The following is a 21,575-nucleotide window of genomic DNA, read 5'->3' as shown; positions in this document are numbered from 1 at the left end:
AAAAAAAGAAACAGAAAACACAAAATTAAGTTAAGACTTCTCCATTTCCATCTCTCTCTCTCTCTTTCAATCTTAATATACATATTTTTAGTTTTAATCTGACATGAAGAGAAAATGATTAATCAGGTGATATCGTTGAAATTATTTTCTAAGTGATATGGCTCGAGCTTTGATCAGACTGATGAATTAGTCCACTCTGTGGTAGCTTTAATAGCGTTAAATCATTAATAGGTTGAGTAGGTTGATTAGAATTCAACGTTATATATGTATACGTATATGAGTGTCTCTGTGTGTATATATGAGTGAAGATACGTTTACCCGAACTCCTATGTTAATTCATCCATCGAAAATGGCTGTTCATATAGACACTGTTTTGTGGACAAATACATCTTCTCGTACATACTGTCAGTCTATCTATCATTGTCTATCTCTCTCTCACTCTCTCTCACTCTCATTCGTTCTCTTATTCTCTTGACATGGTTGTTAGCTCATGTCTAATAATGTAAAGGAATCCTTGTATAATGGATTATTAATTTAGTTAATGTATGGTGAAGTTTCCGGCAGTAAGTAACTAATTACTACTACAATGTCAACCTTTTATGTTCGGGTTACGAGTATAACAAGGTTAATTATTATTTTTTTTTTGTTCTTTTTCTCTTTTTCTTTCTTTTTTTTTATCTTTTTTTTTCTTTTTTATTTCCCATTATTTTCCTTAATTTTGGGCTAGGAAATTAAATGTCATTAGAAAATTATCTAAAGAGTGGAATTTGATATATATATACGTGTACGCGAGCGCGTGTGTGTGTTTTTGGGGTGATGGGGGTAGGGGGAAGTGATATCGATCTGTTAAAATTCGTCGATTTTCCTTTAACTTCAACCTTCCTCGCGAGTACAGATAGAACTTTGGTGGCACGTTGGGTTCCTCTTTAATGGCCCTCTTTTCATTTTACTGCCAATTCCAATTACTCTTAATTTCGGTTTTGCAAACATTTCTCATTATATCCTTGGAAAAGTGTATGAGTTAAGGAGAGGATAGGAGAAGAAGAAGAACAAAAATATTAAAAAGGATAGAGACAGAGAAACACAGAGATAGAGAGAGAGAGAGAAAGAGAGAAAGAGAGAGAAGATAGGAAGAAGAAGAATCCTCACTCCGTGTAACGTAATTAAAAGTTTTTCATCACTTTCTCCTTCTACCATCGTGTTCTTCGTTAACGTAAACTTCTACCTTCAACCGTCGTTTTTGTGCCACCGAAAGATGTAAGTTTCCCGTTGATGAATTATCACCATGAAAAGACAGAGATAGAGGGATAGATAGAAAGAGAGAGAGAGAGAGAAACAAAAAAATCTATGTTTTTTCATGAATTTTCTATTAGACGCTATTTTTCATACGCTCACCTACCATTATCTCCTTATGAGTTAAACATGATATTTGTAACTTTTATCTTCCACTTCTCTCCCTTGTCTTTCTTGAAATCAATAAATCTTCTTAAAAAATATTCTAAATAACAAATGGAAATATAGAGTTAGAAAGAAAGAAAGAAAAAGAAAAAGAAGAAGAAGAAGAATAAAAATAAGAAGATGATAAGAATTTTTTTTCCATCGAAGTTGCTTTTAGCAACGAAGAAGAGAAAATGTTAGTGCTCGTTCGAAATCGTAGGAAATACCTATATATATATTTTCTATATTTTCTATATATATATATATAGATTTCTCTCTTGGAATCTTTTCCGTTTCTTGGCCGTTTTCATTCAACGAAGCGTTTCGAAAAACGAGATCCCTTTCGGTTCGCACGAGCTGCCACATCGAATGTTGACTACCATAAGAAAAGTTTTACAAGTAAAAAGGGATCAGGTGATGTAATGCTTGCTTCCTTGCTTGCTTGCTTCCTTGCTTGCTTGCTTGCTTGCTTCCTTGCTTGCTTGCTTCCTTGCTTGCTTGCATACTTGCTTTTCATATGTATATCCAGGTGGAACGACGAGATAAACGCATTCGAGAGAACTAGATAAAAAGTATCATCGAAATCCAATAGAGCGAATATGATTACTGAACTAGTATCTCGATATTTGTTCATTGTAAATTTATCTTTCGAATTATTATTATTTGTAAAATTTTATTTTTAATACCAACAATTTTATCACTTGTCCAATTTTCCAGATTTTGTTTCATCTGAATATAAAAATAAATTAGATTGTTTTAAAATTAGATTGTTTATTTAAAAATAAATAAGATTCTTATAATATGTGTCTCGATATTTGTTCATTGTAAATTTATCTTTCGAATTATTATTATTCGTAAAATTTTATTTTCAGTACCAACAATTTTATTACTTATCCAATTTTCCAGATTTTGTTTCATCTAAATATAAAAATAAATTAGATTGTTTTAATACGATTCTTATAATATGTGACTCCATATTTGTTCATTGTAAATTTATCTTTCGAATTATTATTATTCGTAAGATTTTATTTTTAGTACCAACAATTTTATCACTTGTCCAATTTTCCAGATTTTGTTTCATCTGAATATAAAAATAAATTAGATTGTTTTAATACGATTCTTATAATATGTGTCTCGATATTTGTTCATTATAAATTTATCTTTCAAATTATTATTATTCGTAAGATTTTATTTTTAATACCAACAATTTTATCACTTGTCCAATTTTCCAGATTTTGTTTCATCTGAATATAAAATAAAATTAGATTGTTTTAATACGATTCTTATAATATGTGTCTCGATATTTGTTCATTGTAAATTTATCTTTCGAATTATTATTATTCGTAAATTTTATTTTCAGTACCAACAATTTTATTACTTATCCAATTTTCCAGATTTTGTTTCATCTAAATATAAAAATAAATTAGATTGTTTTAATACGATTCTTATAATATGTGACTCCATATTGTTCATTGTAAATTTATCTTTCAAATTATTATTATTCGTAAAATTTTGTTTTTAATACCAACAATTTTATCACTTGTCCAATTTTCCAGATTTTGTTTCATCTGAATATAAAAATAAATTAGATTGTTTTAATACGATTCTTATAATATGTGTCTCGATATTTGTTCATTATAAATTTATCTTTCAAATTATTATTATTCGTAAGATTTTATTTTTAGTACCAACAATTTTATCACTTGTCCAATTTTCCAGATTTTGTTTCATCTGAATATAAAATAAAATTAGATTGTTTTAATACGATTCTTATAATATGTGTCTCTATATTTGTTCATTATAAATTTATCTTTCAAATTATTATTATTCGTAAAATTTTATTTTTAGTACCAACAATTTTATCACTTGTCTAATTTTCCAGATTTTTTTTACATCTGAATATAAAAACAAATTATATTATTTTAATACGATTCTTATAATATGTGTCTCGATATTTGTTAATTGTAAATTTATCTTTCGAATTATTATTATTATTATTCGTAAAATTTTATTTTTAATACCAACAATTTTATCGCTTATCAAATTTTTCAGATTTATTTTAATCTAAATATAAAAATAAATTGGATTGTTATAATAGTACGAATCCTGCAAAAAACTGAACGAGAACGTTCAATACGGCTTCTTTGTGTGAACACGACGTAACATTTTATTTAATTATTTTGTATTTTTTGGATATACACATAGATAACAATCGAATATCATTTGACAGAATACTTCGAGAAAAAAAAATATATAAATTTATTTTCCATATATATCGGTTTTTATTTTTATTTTTGAAATAACGTGTTGCATTTTTCAAACTAGAAAATAATAAAGAAAATAAACACTTGAGGAAATTCTATACCTAAACATTTTTCTATACTTTTTCGATCACTTTGTCAGTTCCTATTCTCGGTGAAAAAAAAAAAAAAAAAAGAAAGAAAGATAAAAAGATCTAGACTTACAAAGAAATACCATCAAGATACAGTTTCTTTTCGACCTGAGAGAAGAAGAGTAAGTCTATCCCTTTCGATAAGTATCGCGTTTCTACTTGTTAAATCGATATACTATACATTTCATCCGTCCAAGTTGCTATTGCTGTTGCTGTTACTACTGTGTTATCGAAAAACGTAAGAAATAAAAGGTGTGACATTATTTATTTACGTAAAAACACGTATTACACATTGTTTTATCAAATTTAATTTTTATAAAATATATATTTTATATATTATATATATATTTTTATTAATATATATTTTATATTATATTATATTTTTATTATAATATAAAATATATTATTATATATTATTTATTATAATTAAATATAATAAATATAACAAAAATATATTTATTATAATATAAAATATATATATATATATTTTATATTACTACTACTACTATTATTATATATTATATATATATATTTTATATTACTACGTAATATAATTATTATATAGAAAATTTTTATAAATACGAATAGTTAGATATTTTTTGTAATCAAAACAATTTGTACATTTCTCAAAATAATCGTACGATCCAATTGGAAGATTGAATAACAACGAATAAAAAATCAAATCAAAATATTCGCAGCGTAGAAAATTCACGAGACTTTTATATCTTTTATCTTTTTTTTCTTTTTTTTTTTCTTTTCCTTATACTTAATTGGAACGAAACGATAATGCCACCGTTCTATCTCTTTCATTCTACGAACCGAAACTTTTAGTGTAACGAGTATTCCTCTACGTTTATTAAGAACTCGGGGGTTGAGAGAGGGAGGGAGGGAGGGGAGCATACTATTAAGATAAGATAAGAACTATCTTAAGTATTATCTAACATTATATCCAAGATTGTTTGGAGATTATAACAACGATGACAACAACCTAAAAGGATATATTTAAAATTTTCCTTCGTTCAAAATAATTCGAGAAATATTATAAATTTCGACATTTAGATAATTAATAGCCATATAATTATGTAAATTTCGATAATTTATCACTAAGTACGACGTTGATAAGTGAGTTAGTTAATATGACGAATGACATAACCTATCATATTATTGATCAGAGATTACGCGTCTTGACACATCGATTTCCGTTATTCCTCGTAAGAGAGATTTTGCTTCGAACCAATTTAGATATTCTCTTATGGTAAATAACTAACTGTTGGTTATGGTATTGCATCAGTTTTGAGAATCACGTACGAATGAACAAGCGTGAAAGTGTTTGTTCGAAATAAATCCCGCGTAGATACTCAACACATAGATTCTATATATACATGTATATACATACATATACATATATATACATTCTATATATAGAAAATACTTGGAAATGTATCATAATTTTGTTTGGACATTTGTGTGGTTATTTATCGTACACATTAAGTGTAATTATCGTTAACGTTAAGTCCGTAACGTTTTATGTGTAAGTAAGTTACTACACATGTGTATATATGTGTATATATATGTATGGGTGTTATGTGTTTTATGAATTATACTCCAGAGAATATGAAACGCATAAAATTTATTTGAGGTAAACAAGAGAAAGGAAAAAAAAAAGAAAAAAAAACAAGAAAATATAACAAAAAAGATGACGACGTGTCTGTCGTAAAAGGTAAATGAAATTTCCATGGGGGTGGGTGAGGAGGGGGAGGAAGTTTAGCTTTTAAAAAATAACAAGGACGCTTTTAAAACTTATTACTAAATAGGTACTCCTCCATAGTGAAGGAAACGGACAGGTGACGTCTTTGGACTTTAGAAATATTCCCCCAGACTGTGGTACTATACTTCACTATACTTCGATTGCTTCGAGAAGTATTGACTGTGTCTTGATAACACGATCAGAGGTCTTCTCTCTGGCAAGAGGTTGCTACCATCTCGCGTACTCCATTACCACAAGGTTAATCGTATTAGCGCGTGTTGCATCCATTGCATCTTTCTCTCTCTCTCTCTCTCTCTCTCTCTCTCTCTATCTCTCTCTCTCTTCCCCTATTAACCTATGTATAGATATACACACTTTAACAGTTGCAATTTTGTTCAGATATTCTACTACTTCTTGTGTATATCATCAACATTTGATTCAATTTTTCGAAACTTTTGATTTAAACTGATAATTGTATTTATTAGATGGTTAGATTTATGTTTATAAAAATTAGAATGATAGAAGTTTGTTATATGAGCCGTTTATTTTGAAAGTGGACTAACTCCATATAACCTTAAATTGAGATGTTTAAAGGTTTGCGTTTCAATGCAATTAACAATATACGTAAAGAATAACAATGAGTTATGTTGCTTAAGTGTATCTAAAGGTGTTCAATTTACACAGTTCCTATTAAAATAATGGCAATTATAATCTTAAATGCTTTATTGATAGATAATTTGAAGCTGTACATGTTACCGTGGGTAACTGGAAATAATTGACAAATGGAGTTAGGCCACTTTCAAAATAATCGGCTCATATATTAAATTTTATTGATGCATTACGTATTTATCTATATTCGTATACTTATTTTTTTCTTATAATAATTGATTACAACATAAGATATTTTTAAATGGAAAATTAATGATAATTAGGTAATAAATAATGAGATGTACAAAATAATAAAGAAAATTAGTAAGAAAAAAGAGAGTATCCGATCGTTTGTTGTAAATAATCAATACGGCAATGATGGATGCATTATCTTGAATGCACGTTCGATTGCATTTAGCAGAAGACTTGTAGGCCATCGTCGTGTATAAATTTTCGATATCGCCGTTATCTGTGGAACGGGACGTTTATTTTATAAAGATGATTACGTTAGATCATTCAATCAGCATGGAAAATGATGGCTGACAGGAATATCAATCGATTAAATCAAACATTCGATCATTCGATAATAGAACAATCGATCGGTTGATCTTTTCCAATTTATATGTTAAGTTTGAGAATTATGCATTTTCTATATCGTAAACAATCGCAATCGGAATCTATACAAATGCTTTATCAAAATACGAAAACGAATTCAATTCTACGCGGGAAAATCCTTCCGCGAGAGAATACCATATTTTACTTATTTATTTATTTATTTATTTATTTATTTATTTATTCATTCGTCTATTGTCATTCCCTTTATTCCTTTTATTCATCTATTGTTGATATTGGATAATTTTTACTAGTTCAAATTAATACTTATAAACTAAAGAAAATGTTTAACAATTCTATATAAATACATATAATTATTAATTATTCTATTTATTATCTTTATAAAATTTCAAAGAGCAATATGAAGCTACATTGTGGTATTAATTTGTGTTGCCAAATAATATCATTAAAAACAATGTTTTTCATTTCAGATCACTAAAGGGCTGATAATTTCTTACATAACGATATAGATTATTTCAATTAATAATATACAGTACGATGTAATAATTATTCTGTATTTTATTTCTAATTAATTCTCTAAAATAATTGAAAATGTAATAAATTATCAATTAATAATATACAGTACAAATTTCAATAAATAATATACAGTATGATGTAATAATTATTCTGTATTTTATTTCTAATTAATTCTCTAAAATAATTGAAAATGTAATAAATTATCAATTAATAGTATACAGTACAAATTTCAATTAATAATATACAGTATGATGTAATAATTATTCTGTATTTTATTTCTAATTAATTTTCTAAAATAATTGAAAATGTAATAAATTATCAATTAATAATGTACAGTACAAATTTCAATTAATAATATACAGTATGATGTAATAATTATTCTGTATTTTATTTCTAATTAATTTTCTAAAATAATTGAAAATGTAATAAATTATTTATTAAAATACAAAACAAAAGTATAAACAATTGAAATTATTAATAAACTGAATATAAGTTCGTCAAAGAGCAGTGCGAATGACAAATTATTCTTAAAGAAAAGTAATATTTTGAACTGTAGAAAACTAAACAAAGTATTTTCAGATCTGCAAGACTGCAGGCTGTTTGCATAAGGAAGATCTTTGTTACAGAATACGTCTCGTTCTCAGAGATTACAGTCACTGGATTTTCTCTCTCTCTCTCTCTCTCTCTCTCTTTCTCTTTTGTCCTTTTCCCCATTTCTTCAACCTTTATTCTCCTTTTATTCGTTATTGTTGTTGCACTCCTTTCCGTCTTCCTTCCAACTTATAAAAAAAAGAAAAGGATAGAAAAATAAAACGTAAAAAAGACGTGCCAAAAAATAATAAAAAATATAATCTATAAAATGTCGATACCAATGTCTCATCCATCGTTCGAAAAACGACAACTCGATAAACTCGAATTGTATCCCTTCGAAAAATTCCCAATTTACTCTTGGGATAAAGCTTTTCCAAAAGACAAGAATATTACTCGTTATAATTTTGACATTTTTATCAAATAAACTGGAAATTTTCAATCTAATCGGTAATAAACAATTGAAAATAATATTTTTTTAAAATAAAATAACTGTTTCTTTTTCCTATTATTGCGATATTAAAATAATTTCAATAAAATATTTTACAAAATTCATATTTTATAATTATACTTTAAACAAAAAAAAAATGTTACTTAAAATAAACTCGAAGTAAAAATAAATAGGGTTTCCTCGATTAATAAATAATCGAGAATATTTCATAATAATTTTCATAAAATGGTTTTCGATTAAATTAAAATATTATTCTAATACTTTTAAGATGATTGTACTAACAAGAAAAAAACTCGGAATTGACACAAAACACCGATGTTATTTTGTTTTAAATTCCACTCAGTTGTAGGAGTCCATCGGAACTATGCAAAGTTTTAATCTTTATGGTTTTGCCGCCCCCATGTTAGGCTCAAAACTTTTCAACCCTTCCTCATGCGTAACTTTACAATCCCATTTTAAAATGTGGTAGGTTCAAAACTTTTCAAGCCCTCTTGCGTGTAAGTCTCAGGACATTTCAACCCACGCGTGTATATTTTTTCCTGTAAATTCTTTTTTTTTTACCTTTTTTATTTAATTTTTTTTTGTTTTTTTTTTAAATTAAACTACAAAGAATTTATTTTTCGATCCGATATAAAATATACATTCCAAAATACGCGCGAAACTTACTGCCTTCGTTTCGTTTAACGAAATAAAAAAAAAAAAAAAAAAGAATTGGAATTAGAAAAAAAAGTAATTAAAAAAAAATAATAAAATAACTAGAACTTAGAATTTACAAGACATTCCAAAATACGCGCGAAACTTACTGCCTTCGTTTCGTTGAACGAAAAAAAAAGAAAGAAAAAAGTAACTAAAAAAAAATACTAAAATAACTAGAATTTAGTAAATAACTAGAAATGTGAAACGATGATCATCAATAAACGTTTTCCCTTTTATCGTCGACTGTCTGTTAGTGACAACGAGATATAACAAACCTGAGATATTCGAAGTAGTACTGGGGTTGAGTTGAGATACACACGGGAAATCGGTTTGCGAACGTTCGACATGAAATTGTCAGAAAGCTTCCCGTGTCTTGTTTGCAAGAAACATCAAAGGGGCCGATCGTTTAAAGGTTTCGAAGTTAGTACCATCAATTGTATAGTTATTTGATTGTATGAGTATGTTATGTACTTAAGAAAATATCCTTGAGAAGATGTTACTACTACAACGTTTCTTCCTATGATGACATATTTTATGTTTGAGAATGTTCTAAGATAACATTGTAACACGTTCATCTAAGTTTCTCTCTTATAGCTCGTAAAAGGGAATCTTTAAGCGATAAACATTGACCTCTCAAAAATATGAAAAGATGAAAAGATGATAAGATGAATATATTGTTTTATCTTCTAACAAAGTAAACGCATACACACAGACGCGCGTAATATAAAATATATTAAATAACTATGATACCTGTAATATCTTCTTAAAAGTATTGCACTTTTCAAAGTAAAGGAAAAGAAAAAAAAAAGGAAGAAAATAAAAAAATAAAGAATAAAAAACAATTATTGAGTATCCGACAAAATATATTGGACAATAATTTATAGATTGTCTCTTATATAAAAACGTTCACGGTATTGGGTAGATAAAGATAAATCTTCATAAATCTTTCCATAAATGTATGGGAATGAAATAGGGGTAGGAAGGTAGAATTTTTATCGAAAGAGAAAAAGGAAAATGGAGACCGGGAAGAAAATAGAAAAAGAAAAAGAAAAAGGAAAAAAAGTTGAATTTATGAGAGGTAAACTGAAGAAGTTTAGTTTAGGCAACAAGTCAAAAATTCTAAGAGTTCATTCTATTGGGAAGAAATCAAAAAGAAAACAAAATGATAAGAAATAGAAAAAAGTTAAGGGAAAAAAAAAAAGAAAAAAGATAAAACTAAAGGGAAATGGTGGCACGTTGTAAAAAGTTTTGAAATTAATGTCGAAATTCTGGTTGAAACGAAGTAGCAGCAGACGATAAAGAAGATAAGAAGGAGGGTAAAAAGGTTTGTGCCGCTAGTATATAGTTCGTTGTAGTGATCCAGCTGAGAAGAAAAATGATCCTCGACGTTTACGAGAAAAACGGTGTGTTCATTTTTATTTGAAGAATAAGATGACGAATAAAAAAATGAATAAAAAAAAAAAAGAAATAGAAAGAGAATGAAGTTTAGTATATACCGAACGATTCGATATTTCTAAGATAACGCGTATGTAAAATAACGTATTCTCTTGTAATCGAATCCTTATAAGACCAGCTCAAATTCACGGTACGTCCGGTCTTAGTTAAACCAAGAGAAGGAAGTAACCATATTTCCGGCTGGTTGATTGCTTTGTGTCGAATTGCATTCTCCATGCTGCTCGAAAATACCATTTCCTTGCATCTCAATGTTCCTCATTTCTCTATCTACATTTATCTTCCTTATATTCAAAAACTAACTTTCAATCTAAACACTTTACTTAAATAATTCATAAAGTTTAACAAAATATTTGAACGAAAATTTCGATTCAATTTTCGATTAATCAATCGCGATTGATTTTATCTCAAGTGGCTGAGTTGCAGGGTTGCGAACCTGACGTGAAAACCATTGTTTATCGGTCGAAATCATTTTTATTTGTCGATTATATTTTGTAGAGAAGAATAAACTACTCCAAACACTTTTTAACTCACCGTTGCATAATCAAACTCGATACGAAATTTCAATCATTTTCTTTGAACACGTTAAATGTTTACTGAACTATGTTTATGAACTATATGATGCGTCGTGCTGAACAAAAAAACTAAATGGAACGCGAACGGTTCATTAAATTAAAAATCAATGATCCATTATGGTTTTAATTAAATTAATTGAAAAAAAGAAATAAAAAACACATAAGAAAAGAATGAACATTTTGATTTCATAACAGCATGAGGTTCGTGCTATGATTCTAGCAAACTTGTTTCAATTTATGTTAGGCAGCATACCCGAAGAGTAGAACCACGAAGAACGTGTCAAATAAATCTCGAGTGGGAACAATGCGGTGACACGGATGAAACATAGTTCCGGTTAGCTTTTAGGCAAAGCTCCGAGGTGAAACAGAGTACATCGTACATCGGGTAATAAAATCCTTAAAAAAGAAGGACGACGTCCAACTAGTTGAACACGATATGGTCAAGGATTTTAGTTAGTAATATACATATTTTACCTTTTTTCACACTTCATCCTATTTCTTCTTTTCTTTTTTTTTAATTTATTTACGCTAATTTTTCTTCATTTATTTTCACGCACTCTGGTATCGTAAAATTAAACCAAAAAATTACTTTTTTCTTTGCAAATAAAATTGCAGTTTTCCAAATAATCGTCTTATACGAAATCTAAATTGTGTAATATTAATTATCTATATATTTTAATTATTTATTTATATATATTTATTATATATTTATATATATATTTTAATTATTTATTTATATATATTTTATATATTTATATATATTTATTAATATTATTTATGTATATATTTTAATTATTTATTTATCTATATTTATATTATATATTTAAATATATTTATTATATATTATTTATGTATATATTTTAATTATTTATTTATATATATTTATTATATATATATATATATTTATTATATATTATTTATGTATATATATTTTAATTGTGTAATATTAATTATGTAATATTATTATGATTAAAATAATGTACGATTTTTTTATATATTTCGATATTCGCAAAGGATAGACGAGGATAAATGAAAATCAAAGTTTTTAATGGCAAAAAACAAGAAAGAAGGACAAAGTGTATGTGTACGTTTAAATGCGTGTGTGTGTGTGTTTAAATGAATGCGTCCACAGGCACTTCAAACGTTCGACAAAGTAAAAAGTTTATCTAACACTAAGTCTTATGACGCTAAGCCCTTTTTGACGGAGTTTTGCCTCAAGGCTACCATGGGAAAAATCAATTAGATGAATTTCATCCACATCCAAAATGTTTAATAATATTCTGATATCATTTTCTGTTATAATCTTCGTGAAAAAAATAAGCAACAATCCTCGAACAATTACTCTTTGTAAAAATTCTTAGAAATAATTTAACAACTCTTTCTCTTTTTTTCTTTTTCCTTCTGTCAAATTAATAGAATATAAAAATTTATTAATGTAAAACTATATTATAAAATAAGATAAAAGTTATATATCATTAATCTGAACGATCTCAGAAAAGAGAGTAGTTAAATTGAATTTTTAAAATCCTTTAGAAAAACTTTGGACGTCGGTGCATATAAAAAAAAAATAAAAAACACATAGGAAAGGAAAAAAGTGAAAGAAAAAAAAGGATTGATTAAACATGTAGATTAGAATGATAGGTCAAAGGTTAAGAGTGAACTATCATCGAATGAGCAGAGAAGATTTGTGTAGTTCGAAAATAGTTTCGACTGATATCAGGGCTGACGTGAGAAGTTTGAATTTGAGGAGAAAGAGGAAAAGGGTGGTGGTGGTATAGAAACAGGGGTAGAAACAGGGGTAGAAACAGGGGTAGAAACAGGGGTAAAGACAGGGTCACCGCACCACTATGCCGCACGATTCCCACAATCCTCCCCCTCTCCTCCACCACCTTATCCTCCCCTATTCTGAACAACCACCCAAAAATCCACCCAAACACCCAGCCACCCCACCTCACCTCACCTCACCGCCCTCATCGATCACCGGCTATTTTCAGATGGCAGAAACACATTCAACCATTAATTGCTTTATTTTCAACGGCCATCGTCCCACCGCAACGTTATGTTTCACGTGTGCCCTCGATGCTTACGGCGACACACATGCCTGGTTCATTTATTAATATAATTAATATTATTATATTACTATATATATACTTTTGAAACACTCGTAGAAAAGACATATTTCATTTCGATTATTTCCTTAATATATTTTCTTTTCATTTTTGTTCTCATTCATTTCTGATCTTCCAAAAGTAGGGTGTCAGATATTACAATGATTGTTGTGTAAGAAGTATAGTTTGAATATATTCTTGTCAAATTCGTGCAACTATAAAACAAGAAAAAAATAATATTTTATTATATAATTAGAAACCTCTTAGATTTATGGAGAAGAAAATTTGGTTTCGTTTATTTGCAATGAAAATATTATTTCTTGATTAATCATTCATTTTTTTTATTGTCTATTAAATAGTAAATTCAAACTTTATACATAATTCTTTTTATATAATTGAGTTCGATTATTTCCTTAATATATTTTTTTTTCATTTTTGTTCTCATTCATTTCTGATCTTCCAAAAGTAGGGTGTCAGATATTACAATGATTGCTGTGTAAGAAGTATAGTTTGAATATATTCTTGTCAAATTCGTGCAACTAAAAAATAATATTTTATTATATAATTAGAAACCTCATAGATTTATGGAGAAGAAAATTTGGTTTCGTTTATTTACAATGAATAATGAAATCATTATTATAATTGATTATTTATAATGAATTTACATAATTCGTTTTTATATAGCTGAATATTTGACAAATTATAATACAATTTATGGATGATGATAAGAATAATATAGCGAGGCCAGTTTTTCTTTTCTGATAACCAGATAACTGGAGAAAAAAATTTTGCAAAAATATTTTGGCTTTAATAGTAAACTCTAACACAACATTTAAGCGGTGCCAAGGTAAACTTGATGAAACTAAAACTCTGTATGTATTATTTAAAAAAACAATTTCTTTCTTTTCTTTTCTTTTTTGTTTTTTAATCATTCGTTTATTAGCTTTGAAAGATGAATGAAAACTCTCTTGATTAAGTTCTTCAATCTGAAAGACAAAATCCAGTATTTGTCTGGGGAAAAAAGCAAGAAGAGATGTGTGGCCCTGTCACACATGGGAGAAATAAAATAATCCTGGAAATTTTTCAGTACCTTATCGCTAAAACCAAACACGTACGTGTTTCAACGTTTTCCACGAAGTGGAAAAGAAGAAACAGTTACTCGCAATTCTTACGAAAAGACGCAATCCCGTGTCATCGTGTGAGAAATAAATGAAAAGAAAAGAAAAAAAGAAAAATAAATAAATAAATAAATCCAAAGAAAACTTTTGATTGAGAAAAAAATTGGAAAATAATGAAATTAACACGCAAGATTATTATGTTATTTTATTTTCTTTAATTTCATTAACTAATTTGCCCTACGGTTTTCCTTTAAAATTCTTTCGTTACGATTTTACGTATGCACTTGAGATACAACGTGGAACCAACCAACTGTTCCAGATTAAACAAAACTTTTCGATATTCAGATCATAAAATACTTGACACTGACTGTAATCACCTTTCTGCACGTTTTGTTTAAAAAAAAAAAAGAATCTGTTATCTCATCTATATTAATTCTGGAATATCTGAAAATAAATAACTTAGCTACGCTATCTAAAAAACTATCCAATTAATTCATTTCTTTCCTAATTCTTAACGCAACATTTTTCCGATTAATTCTGAGATTTTAATTAAAAATCAGTAGTTATTACGAGATTAAACTATTAACCGTTTACAAAAATTGATCCTTTAACCATTCGACTTCCAACGACCCATATACGAATCGTTCGTAGAAAGATTCGTGCGAATCGAATATTTTCATGCATTTTTCTTGCATTATATAGTCTCGTTGAAATAATTAAAAATTAAATAAACGAATAAATATGAAATATATATATAATATAATATAAATAATATAAATAAATATAATATAAATATATATTATATATATAAATAATATTGAATATAAATAATATTGAATATAAATAATATTGAAATAATTAAAAATTAAATAAACGAATAAATATGAAATATATATATAATATAATATAAATAATATAAATAAATATAATATAAATAAATATAATATAAATATATATTATATAAATAATATTGAAATAATTAAAAATTAAATAAACGAATAAATATTTATCCTCATTATACTTGCACACAATGAAAATTTGGACTTGTTCAGGTGTGCTTCACTACCTTTTTCACTATCTTTCCCATATTAAAATAAATATATAAACTTATACATAGAAATAAGGAATAAAGACACCTCAATTGTGTCAAGTAGGTATTCGAATATCCACATTTTCACAAAATGATATCCAACTCGAAGGTATACGCATCTAAAGAATTATTTTACGATATCAAACATTTGTTTTTTTTTTTTTTTATCTTTTTTCTTTTTCCACATATCTTTCGATTTCGTTTTTAACGAAGTACACTTCGATTACATATATATATCTGTCTCCTGTTTTTATGGATGCAATAACGTCGATTTTATTTCACTAGTCGGGATAGCAATGAACGTGATCATTTACAGGAACAACAACAAAAAATTATCGGGATAATATAATGGAAAGATAGATAGAATAGAGGCATGTCAAAAATGACGGAGGACCACCAATCAACGTGTTATTTCGATTTAAACGATCAAGTACCTCGGTCCAGTTTTATAATTAAATTCCTCGCGAGACAAAGTCAAACGTAATCGTTGGATTTGTTTCGCATTTCGTTCACCTTATTCCCTTTCTTTTTAATCTTCTGAATTATCCTTATCTATAGTCAAACTTCATTTAAATTACTTATTCAAATTAGATGATGAATTTTAAATGCATTTAAAGTAGCCAAAATAATAGAACAAAATGATATCAATCATAAGATTAATAAAATTCGTTATAACAAATGATATAATTGCAAGGAAAATCCTGTCAATTCTTTCGTAATTGACGAACTCTAATACGGGTCGTTAATGTAAAAGCCCGTATGTACAGGTGAATATTTTTTATGGAACGATATTCTTATCAATGTATGCCTTAAACTAAAGGATTCATTAATGTATTTATATCTTCTTTATATTAATTAATTAAATCAAATTATTTTTATCGAATTAGAATTTTTTTATTAATTTAATTAAATCAAATTATTTTAATCGAATTATAATTATTGATTATTTATTATATTATTTAATTTAATTAAATCAAATTATTTTAATCAAATTAATATTATTTATTATATTATTATATTATTTAATTTAATTAAATCAAATTATTTTAATCGAATTAATATTATTTATTATTTATTATATTAGTAATTTAATTATTAAATCAAATTATTTTAATCAAATTAATTTATATTTATTATCTTATTTAATTTTATTAAATCAAATTATTTTAATCGAATATAATTTGATTATTTATTATATTATTAATTTAATTAAATCAAATTATTTTAATCGAATTAATATTATTTATTATATTATTATATTATTTAATTTAATTAAATCAAATTATTTTAATCAAATTAATATTATTTATTATATTATTATATTATTTAATTTAATTAAATCAAATTAATATTTTTTATTATTTATTATGTTATTTAATTTAATTAAATCAAATTATTTTAATCAAATTAATATTATTTATTATATTATTATATTATTTAATTTAATTAAATCAAATTATTTTAATCAAATTAATATTATTTATTATATTATTATATTATTAATTTAATTAAATTAAATTATTTTAATCGACGACGGGAGAAGGAACTATTGGATGAGAAAAAAAGTAAATAAAAGATAGATAAAAAAAATAAAAGAAAATAAAATAAAAGAATGTATATACAGGTATCACTTAATCTTAATAATTTATGTTCCAGGTCAAACCGGTCGAAGCTCTTCGGGAAATTGCGAACGTGTTGAAATGCTTGAATGGACTTCAGGGAAAAAGAAAGGAACGCGTTTCCCATTAAAGTAACCTATTGAAGATTTATTCGTAGAAGAGATCTTAGAAGTTCATCTTGGAAATTCTTATGAAGCTCAAGGATCGAACGACAGAAAATATATTTATGCCGTCCATATCCTTCTGATGCTACTGCTGCTATTTGTCGTGAAACGCGTGGGTCTGCTGTAAACGTGTGTATGAGTGTCTTCTTTGTGTTTTTCTACGTATAACGCAGATCCGATTTACCAATTCTTCTATAACATTTCTTCTTTGAAAAGTAATCATCTGGTTAAAACCATTCCATTAAACACAAACTTTTCCTTATTTCTTTATTGAAATTTAAAAAAAGAACAAAACACTCGAAAAAGACTCCTGTATTTTTTCTTCTTCTTCTTGAAACGTAGAGAAGATTTTCAAAAGTCAGACAAATAAGTGTAACTTTTTAAGTGCGAGAAAAAAAGAGAGAGAGAGAGAAAACAACAAATATTAAAACAATATATTGAAAAAAGGAAAATATTTGAAAGTATCGAAAGTGATATGAAATTGTCATTGTTTATATTTGTTCGTAAATTTCTATTAAAATAGAAGAAGACAAATTTAAAAAAAGAAAAGAAGAAAAAAGAAGGATTTATGGATAATCAACAATAGAAGAGGTTTCATCGAACGATGATAAAGGCTTTGATTTTCTAAAAAAAAATACTATACCCTTCGTTATATATGTTTTCTTTCGTGAGAAAAAGAAATTATAGGAGTGACATTGAGTTATATAGAAATAAGAGAAATGAAAGATCAACGGAAGTCGATATAAAAAGGGGGAATCCATTAGAAGATCCTATTTAGTTTATATCCTACCACCAGTCAAGAAGAAAAATTATTCCTTGTTTACTAACGCCGAGTGGAAAAAAACGAAGAATAATAATAATACTCTCTCTTTACTTTATTTAATCGATTAGAATTACAATTAACGAACGATCTTTAATAAAATATCATTAACAACGTTTCTCGTATTTGCATTAATCGAAATCGAAATTTTCCAATTAACAAAAATTACGGAAAATCATTTCTAGATATGAATTTAAATGAATAATATTAAAATTAAATTAATAATATTAAAAAAAAAAAACAAAATAATTAATATTAAAAATATTAAAATTCAATATCGATGGTTATAAAAAGGAGAAAATAAATAAAAAAAAAAAAAAACAAATGTTCGACGAACAATTGATTAAAATATTATTTAACGGACAGTAACACGTTAAAGAAGGAAAGGAAAAGTCAAAGTGGATAATTCGATTAGGTTCATCTTTCCAAGAGAAAATATTAATCTATGGGAACAATACTGATTGAACGAACCCGACGAATCGAGACGAGAGAACAACTAGCCAGCTATTAATGGGTAGTCGTGCATGAAACGGAAGTAAAGAAAAAAGAAGAAAAAGGATGGCCTCTTTTGGTTTATAATCAATGCACCCACCACCACCATCGGTATAGTGAATCATCAGATCGTATTTGATATTTTATCGACATTGAACTAATGAAACGCGTATGTGCGTGTGCGTGCGTGTGTGTGTGTGTGATTTCAGTTTTTAAATGTAAAATTAATAATTTACGCAAAATTAATTAATTTATATTAAAAACGAGTGTTCTGTGTTTTTTTATTGTTTGTTTTATTATTGAAAATAATTTCACGCCAATTGTTTCATTTAAAATCCGAGAAAGAATTTCGAGAAACGAGAGAATAATAATATTCGTTAAAGCGAATGAATTTATAAGAGAAGTAGCACGATTAATTATTCATTTCTCGTCTAATACTCGTCGTCATGTTGATCAAAAATTATCTTCGCGTCGAACTATGCGATTTAAAATCGTGGCGTCGCGTATCGAATACGTTGAAACAACAATGATCGTCAAAATTCAAATGAATGTGTCGATAATTCGTGACAATGGAACAAAAATATAATCATGAGGACTAATATTGAAAAATACATTGACAACTTTTGTCCAACGATCTAATCAAATTCCTTTGGAATCGAATTAAATGATTTATCATCGACGAAGGTGAACATTGTTAAAGTACATCGAAATTAAATCAAAAAAGATATCGAGAAAAATATATATAAAAAAAAAAATAAGAAAGAAAAGATAAGAGAGAGAAGTAATAATTCGTGATGCAGTCGTTGGAAAATACATTGAATTTAACAAACAATTATCCTTGGAATACATCGTTACTGTGGTTCGACAATTATACCTTCAACCTGTCATGTGGGGAATGTTTAAACAATACGAATTTGACGGATCTCGAGTTGAGAAATCAATTCGTACTGCCATGGTGGAGACAAATTATTTGGAGTTTGCTTTTCGCCGGTATGATCATAGTTGCAACCGGTGGAAATTTAATAGTGATATGGATAGTATTGGCGCACAAAAAAATGCGCACAGTGACCAATTACTTTTTGGTCAATTTAAGTATAGCCGATGCTATGGTGTCTACGTTGAACGTTACATTTAATTACATTTACATGCTCAACAGTCATTGGCCGTTTGGTACACTTTACTGTAAGATTTGCCAATTCATCGCGGTACTCACAATTTGTGCCAGTGTCTTCACTCTGATGGCTATATCGATCGATCGGTAAGTTTTTCATTTCCCTTTATTTTAAATATAAACTTTATTTAACATGTTCCGTGCCACGTGTACCACCGGTGGCCACACGTTAAACTTGATCTTCAGGCCACGTGTACCACCGGTGGTACACGTAGTCATACTTATTTAATGCGCTAAAAGTCAAATGGCCTGAACGACAAATCAGGCAAAAATAACTTGCCACGGAACCTGTTAATGTGTGATCTCTGTTTATACAATATGTGTGTACGCGCGTGCGTGCACGAGTTTTAAATTCACCGACTTTGAAATATTCGAGTATGACAAATGGTTTACCGAGTTAGCAGAAAATTTCACTGCTACTATAAATCTCTGTACGCGTTGTGTTACGCCCCGACAACTTCGATAATTAATATTTTCTTCTTTTACTTTTATTTTTTATTTTTTATTTTTTATTTGTATTTTTATTATCAAGCATCTCTCTTATAACCCATCCTATCTGCCAAGGTCTGTAACTATTTTCGTTACTCGTAAATGCAGCAACCTTGTGCTTTTTTAACAAACGTCTCCTCCTCTGGATAAATGGGAAAAACACATTTCTGACTGTTGGTTCGTCTCCTCGAGTATTTAAGTGGTAGGGAATCGGTCTTGTTATGTTAGGTGCCAACCACGTACAAATATTATATAGAATTCGAACAGAAAAGTGAGATCAATCGGATAACACGAAGAAGGTGGATATACTTCAGTCGAAAAGGAACCAAAAAAAATAAGATACAAATAAAAAGAAAGAAAGAAAGAAAAAAAGCAATTTCAAATGGCCCAAGAAAAGTAATATAAGAAAAAATGTTTGTTGGTTCAAATAAAACATTCAAAACAATTTTTATTTTTTCTACAAATGTTTGCTATTTTAAGTCCTAAATAAAGAAAAAACAAATAAATGTTATATACGTTTCAATATTACTCTTTTATATCAAAAAAGAAAAAAAAAATCATGTGAAAATTACATATTGTGGCCTAAAGATAAAAATAAGTAAAAAAAAGAGAAATATATTTTCAAAAAGGAAGTTGGAAAGATGAAAAGAGAAAGAGAGAATAAAAGTAATCGAGAAATTCTAAAAAACACATATTAGAACTGGAAATTGTCGGAATGAAATTATTATCGGCGTGGGTGTTATCGAAAGTGTATCAGGCAACATCTGGTAGAGCTTTTACGAGCTCTCGATGGGTGGTGATGTTGGTGGTGTGTAGTGGTCCTTTGCGTGAAAGAAACAGACTAAGAAATCGAGTTTTCTAGCTAGCTAGCTAGCTAGATTTATCCGTATTATACGAATGACCCTCGTTTTCCTCGATTTTAGGAGGGATATACACTCGAACGTGATATAATATCACACTACTACACTCTTCTTCTTCCTTCTTACCAACAAACCACCAACACCAACACCAACACCATTATTAGACGTACCATCGATTTCTCATTTCCCTTATTTTTTGTTTATTTTTCTTCAGAAAAATATCTGAGATATCTTCTAGCAAAAGATAAGTAAGTATAGATAGAAATTCGGATCACGATCGCAATTCTGACAACAATGTGTTCTCTCTCCTACCACCCACCCACCCCCTCCCCCTTCCCCCTTCCCCCTTCCCACCCATTATCTTCGAGTATAAACTTGATAACAACATTGAATCTAACCCCGAAAATATCTAACGTTTATTATAATCATCTTTTCTAATGATTCTTCGTTTCATTTTCCTAATCATTTTTCGTAAGAAATATAATATATATATATATATATATCTAAGAATAAGTTAATATTCCAAGTTTTACGATTTCATTCGCTCGCATTGTGTAATAATTTAGTTT

General features: G+C 27.6%; 1 protein-coding gene and 1 long non-coding RNA gene across 4 annotated transcripts in view; both read left to right on the top strand.

The window, feature by feature from the left end:
• Window positions 1–17,708, top strand: part of LOC122513737 — a 46,995-nt gene extending 29,287 nt beyond the window's left edge. Inside the window, exon 3 of the long non-coding RNA XR_006302837.1 lies at window positions 17,048–17,708. This is a non-coding gene — a long non-coding RNA (uncharacterized LOC122513737). The remainder of the gene's footprint in view (window positions 1–17,047) is intronic.
• Window positions 17,709–18,746: 1,038 nt separating this feature from the next.
• LOC122514035 (tachykinin-like peptides receptor 99D) overlaps window positions 18,747–21,575 on the top strand; it is a 35,815-nt gene continuing 32,986 nt past the window's right edge. For all 3 annotated transcript variants that reach the window (XR_006302921.1, XM_043630641.1, XM_043630640.1), the window contains exon 1: window positions 18,747–19,744. Coding sequence is in view for 2 of the 3 variants with exons in the window: in XM_043630641.1 (XP_043486576.1) it covers window positions 19,281–19,744 (464 nt within the window). In the remaining variant the exon portion in view is untranslated. The remainder of the gene's footprint in view (window positions 19,745–21,575) is intronic.

Source organism: Polistes fuscatus, unplaced genomic scaffold, assembly GCF_010416935.1.
Source record: "Polistes fuscatus isolate 324 unplaced genomic scaffold, CU_Pfus_HIC Scaffold13, whole genome shotgun sequence".
In the NCBI taxonomy this organism is placed as follows: Eukaryota; Metazoa; Arthropoda; class Insecta; order Hymenoptera; family Vespidae; genus Polistes; species Polistes fuscatus.
The sequence above is the reverse complement of the archived record's forward strand: the minus strand, read 5'-3'. Positions and strand labels throughout refer to the sequence as shown.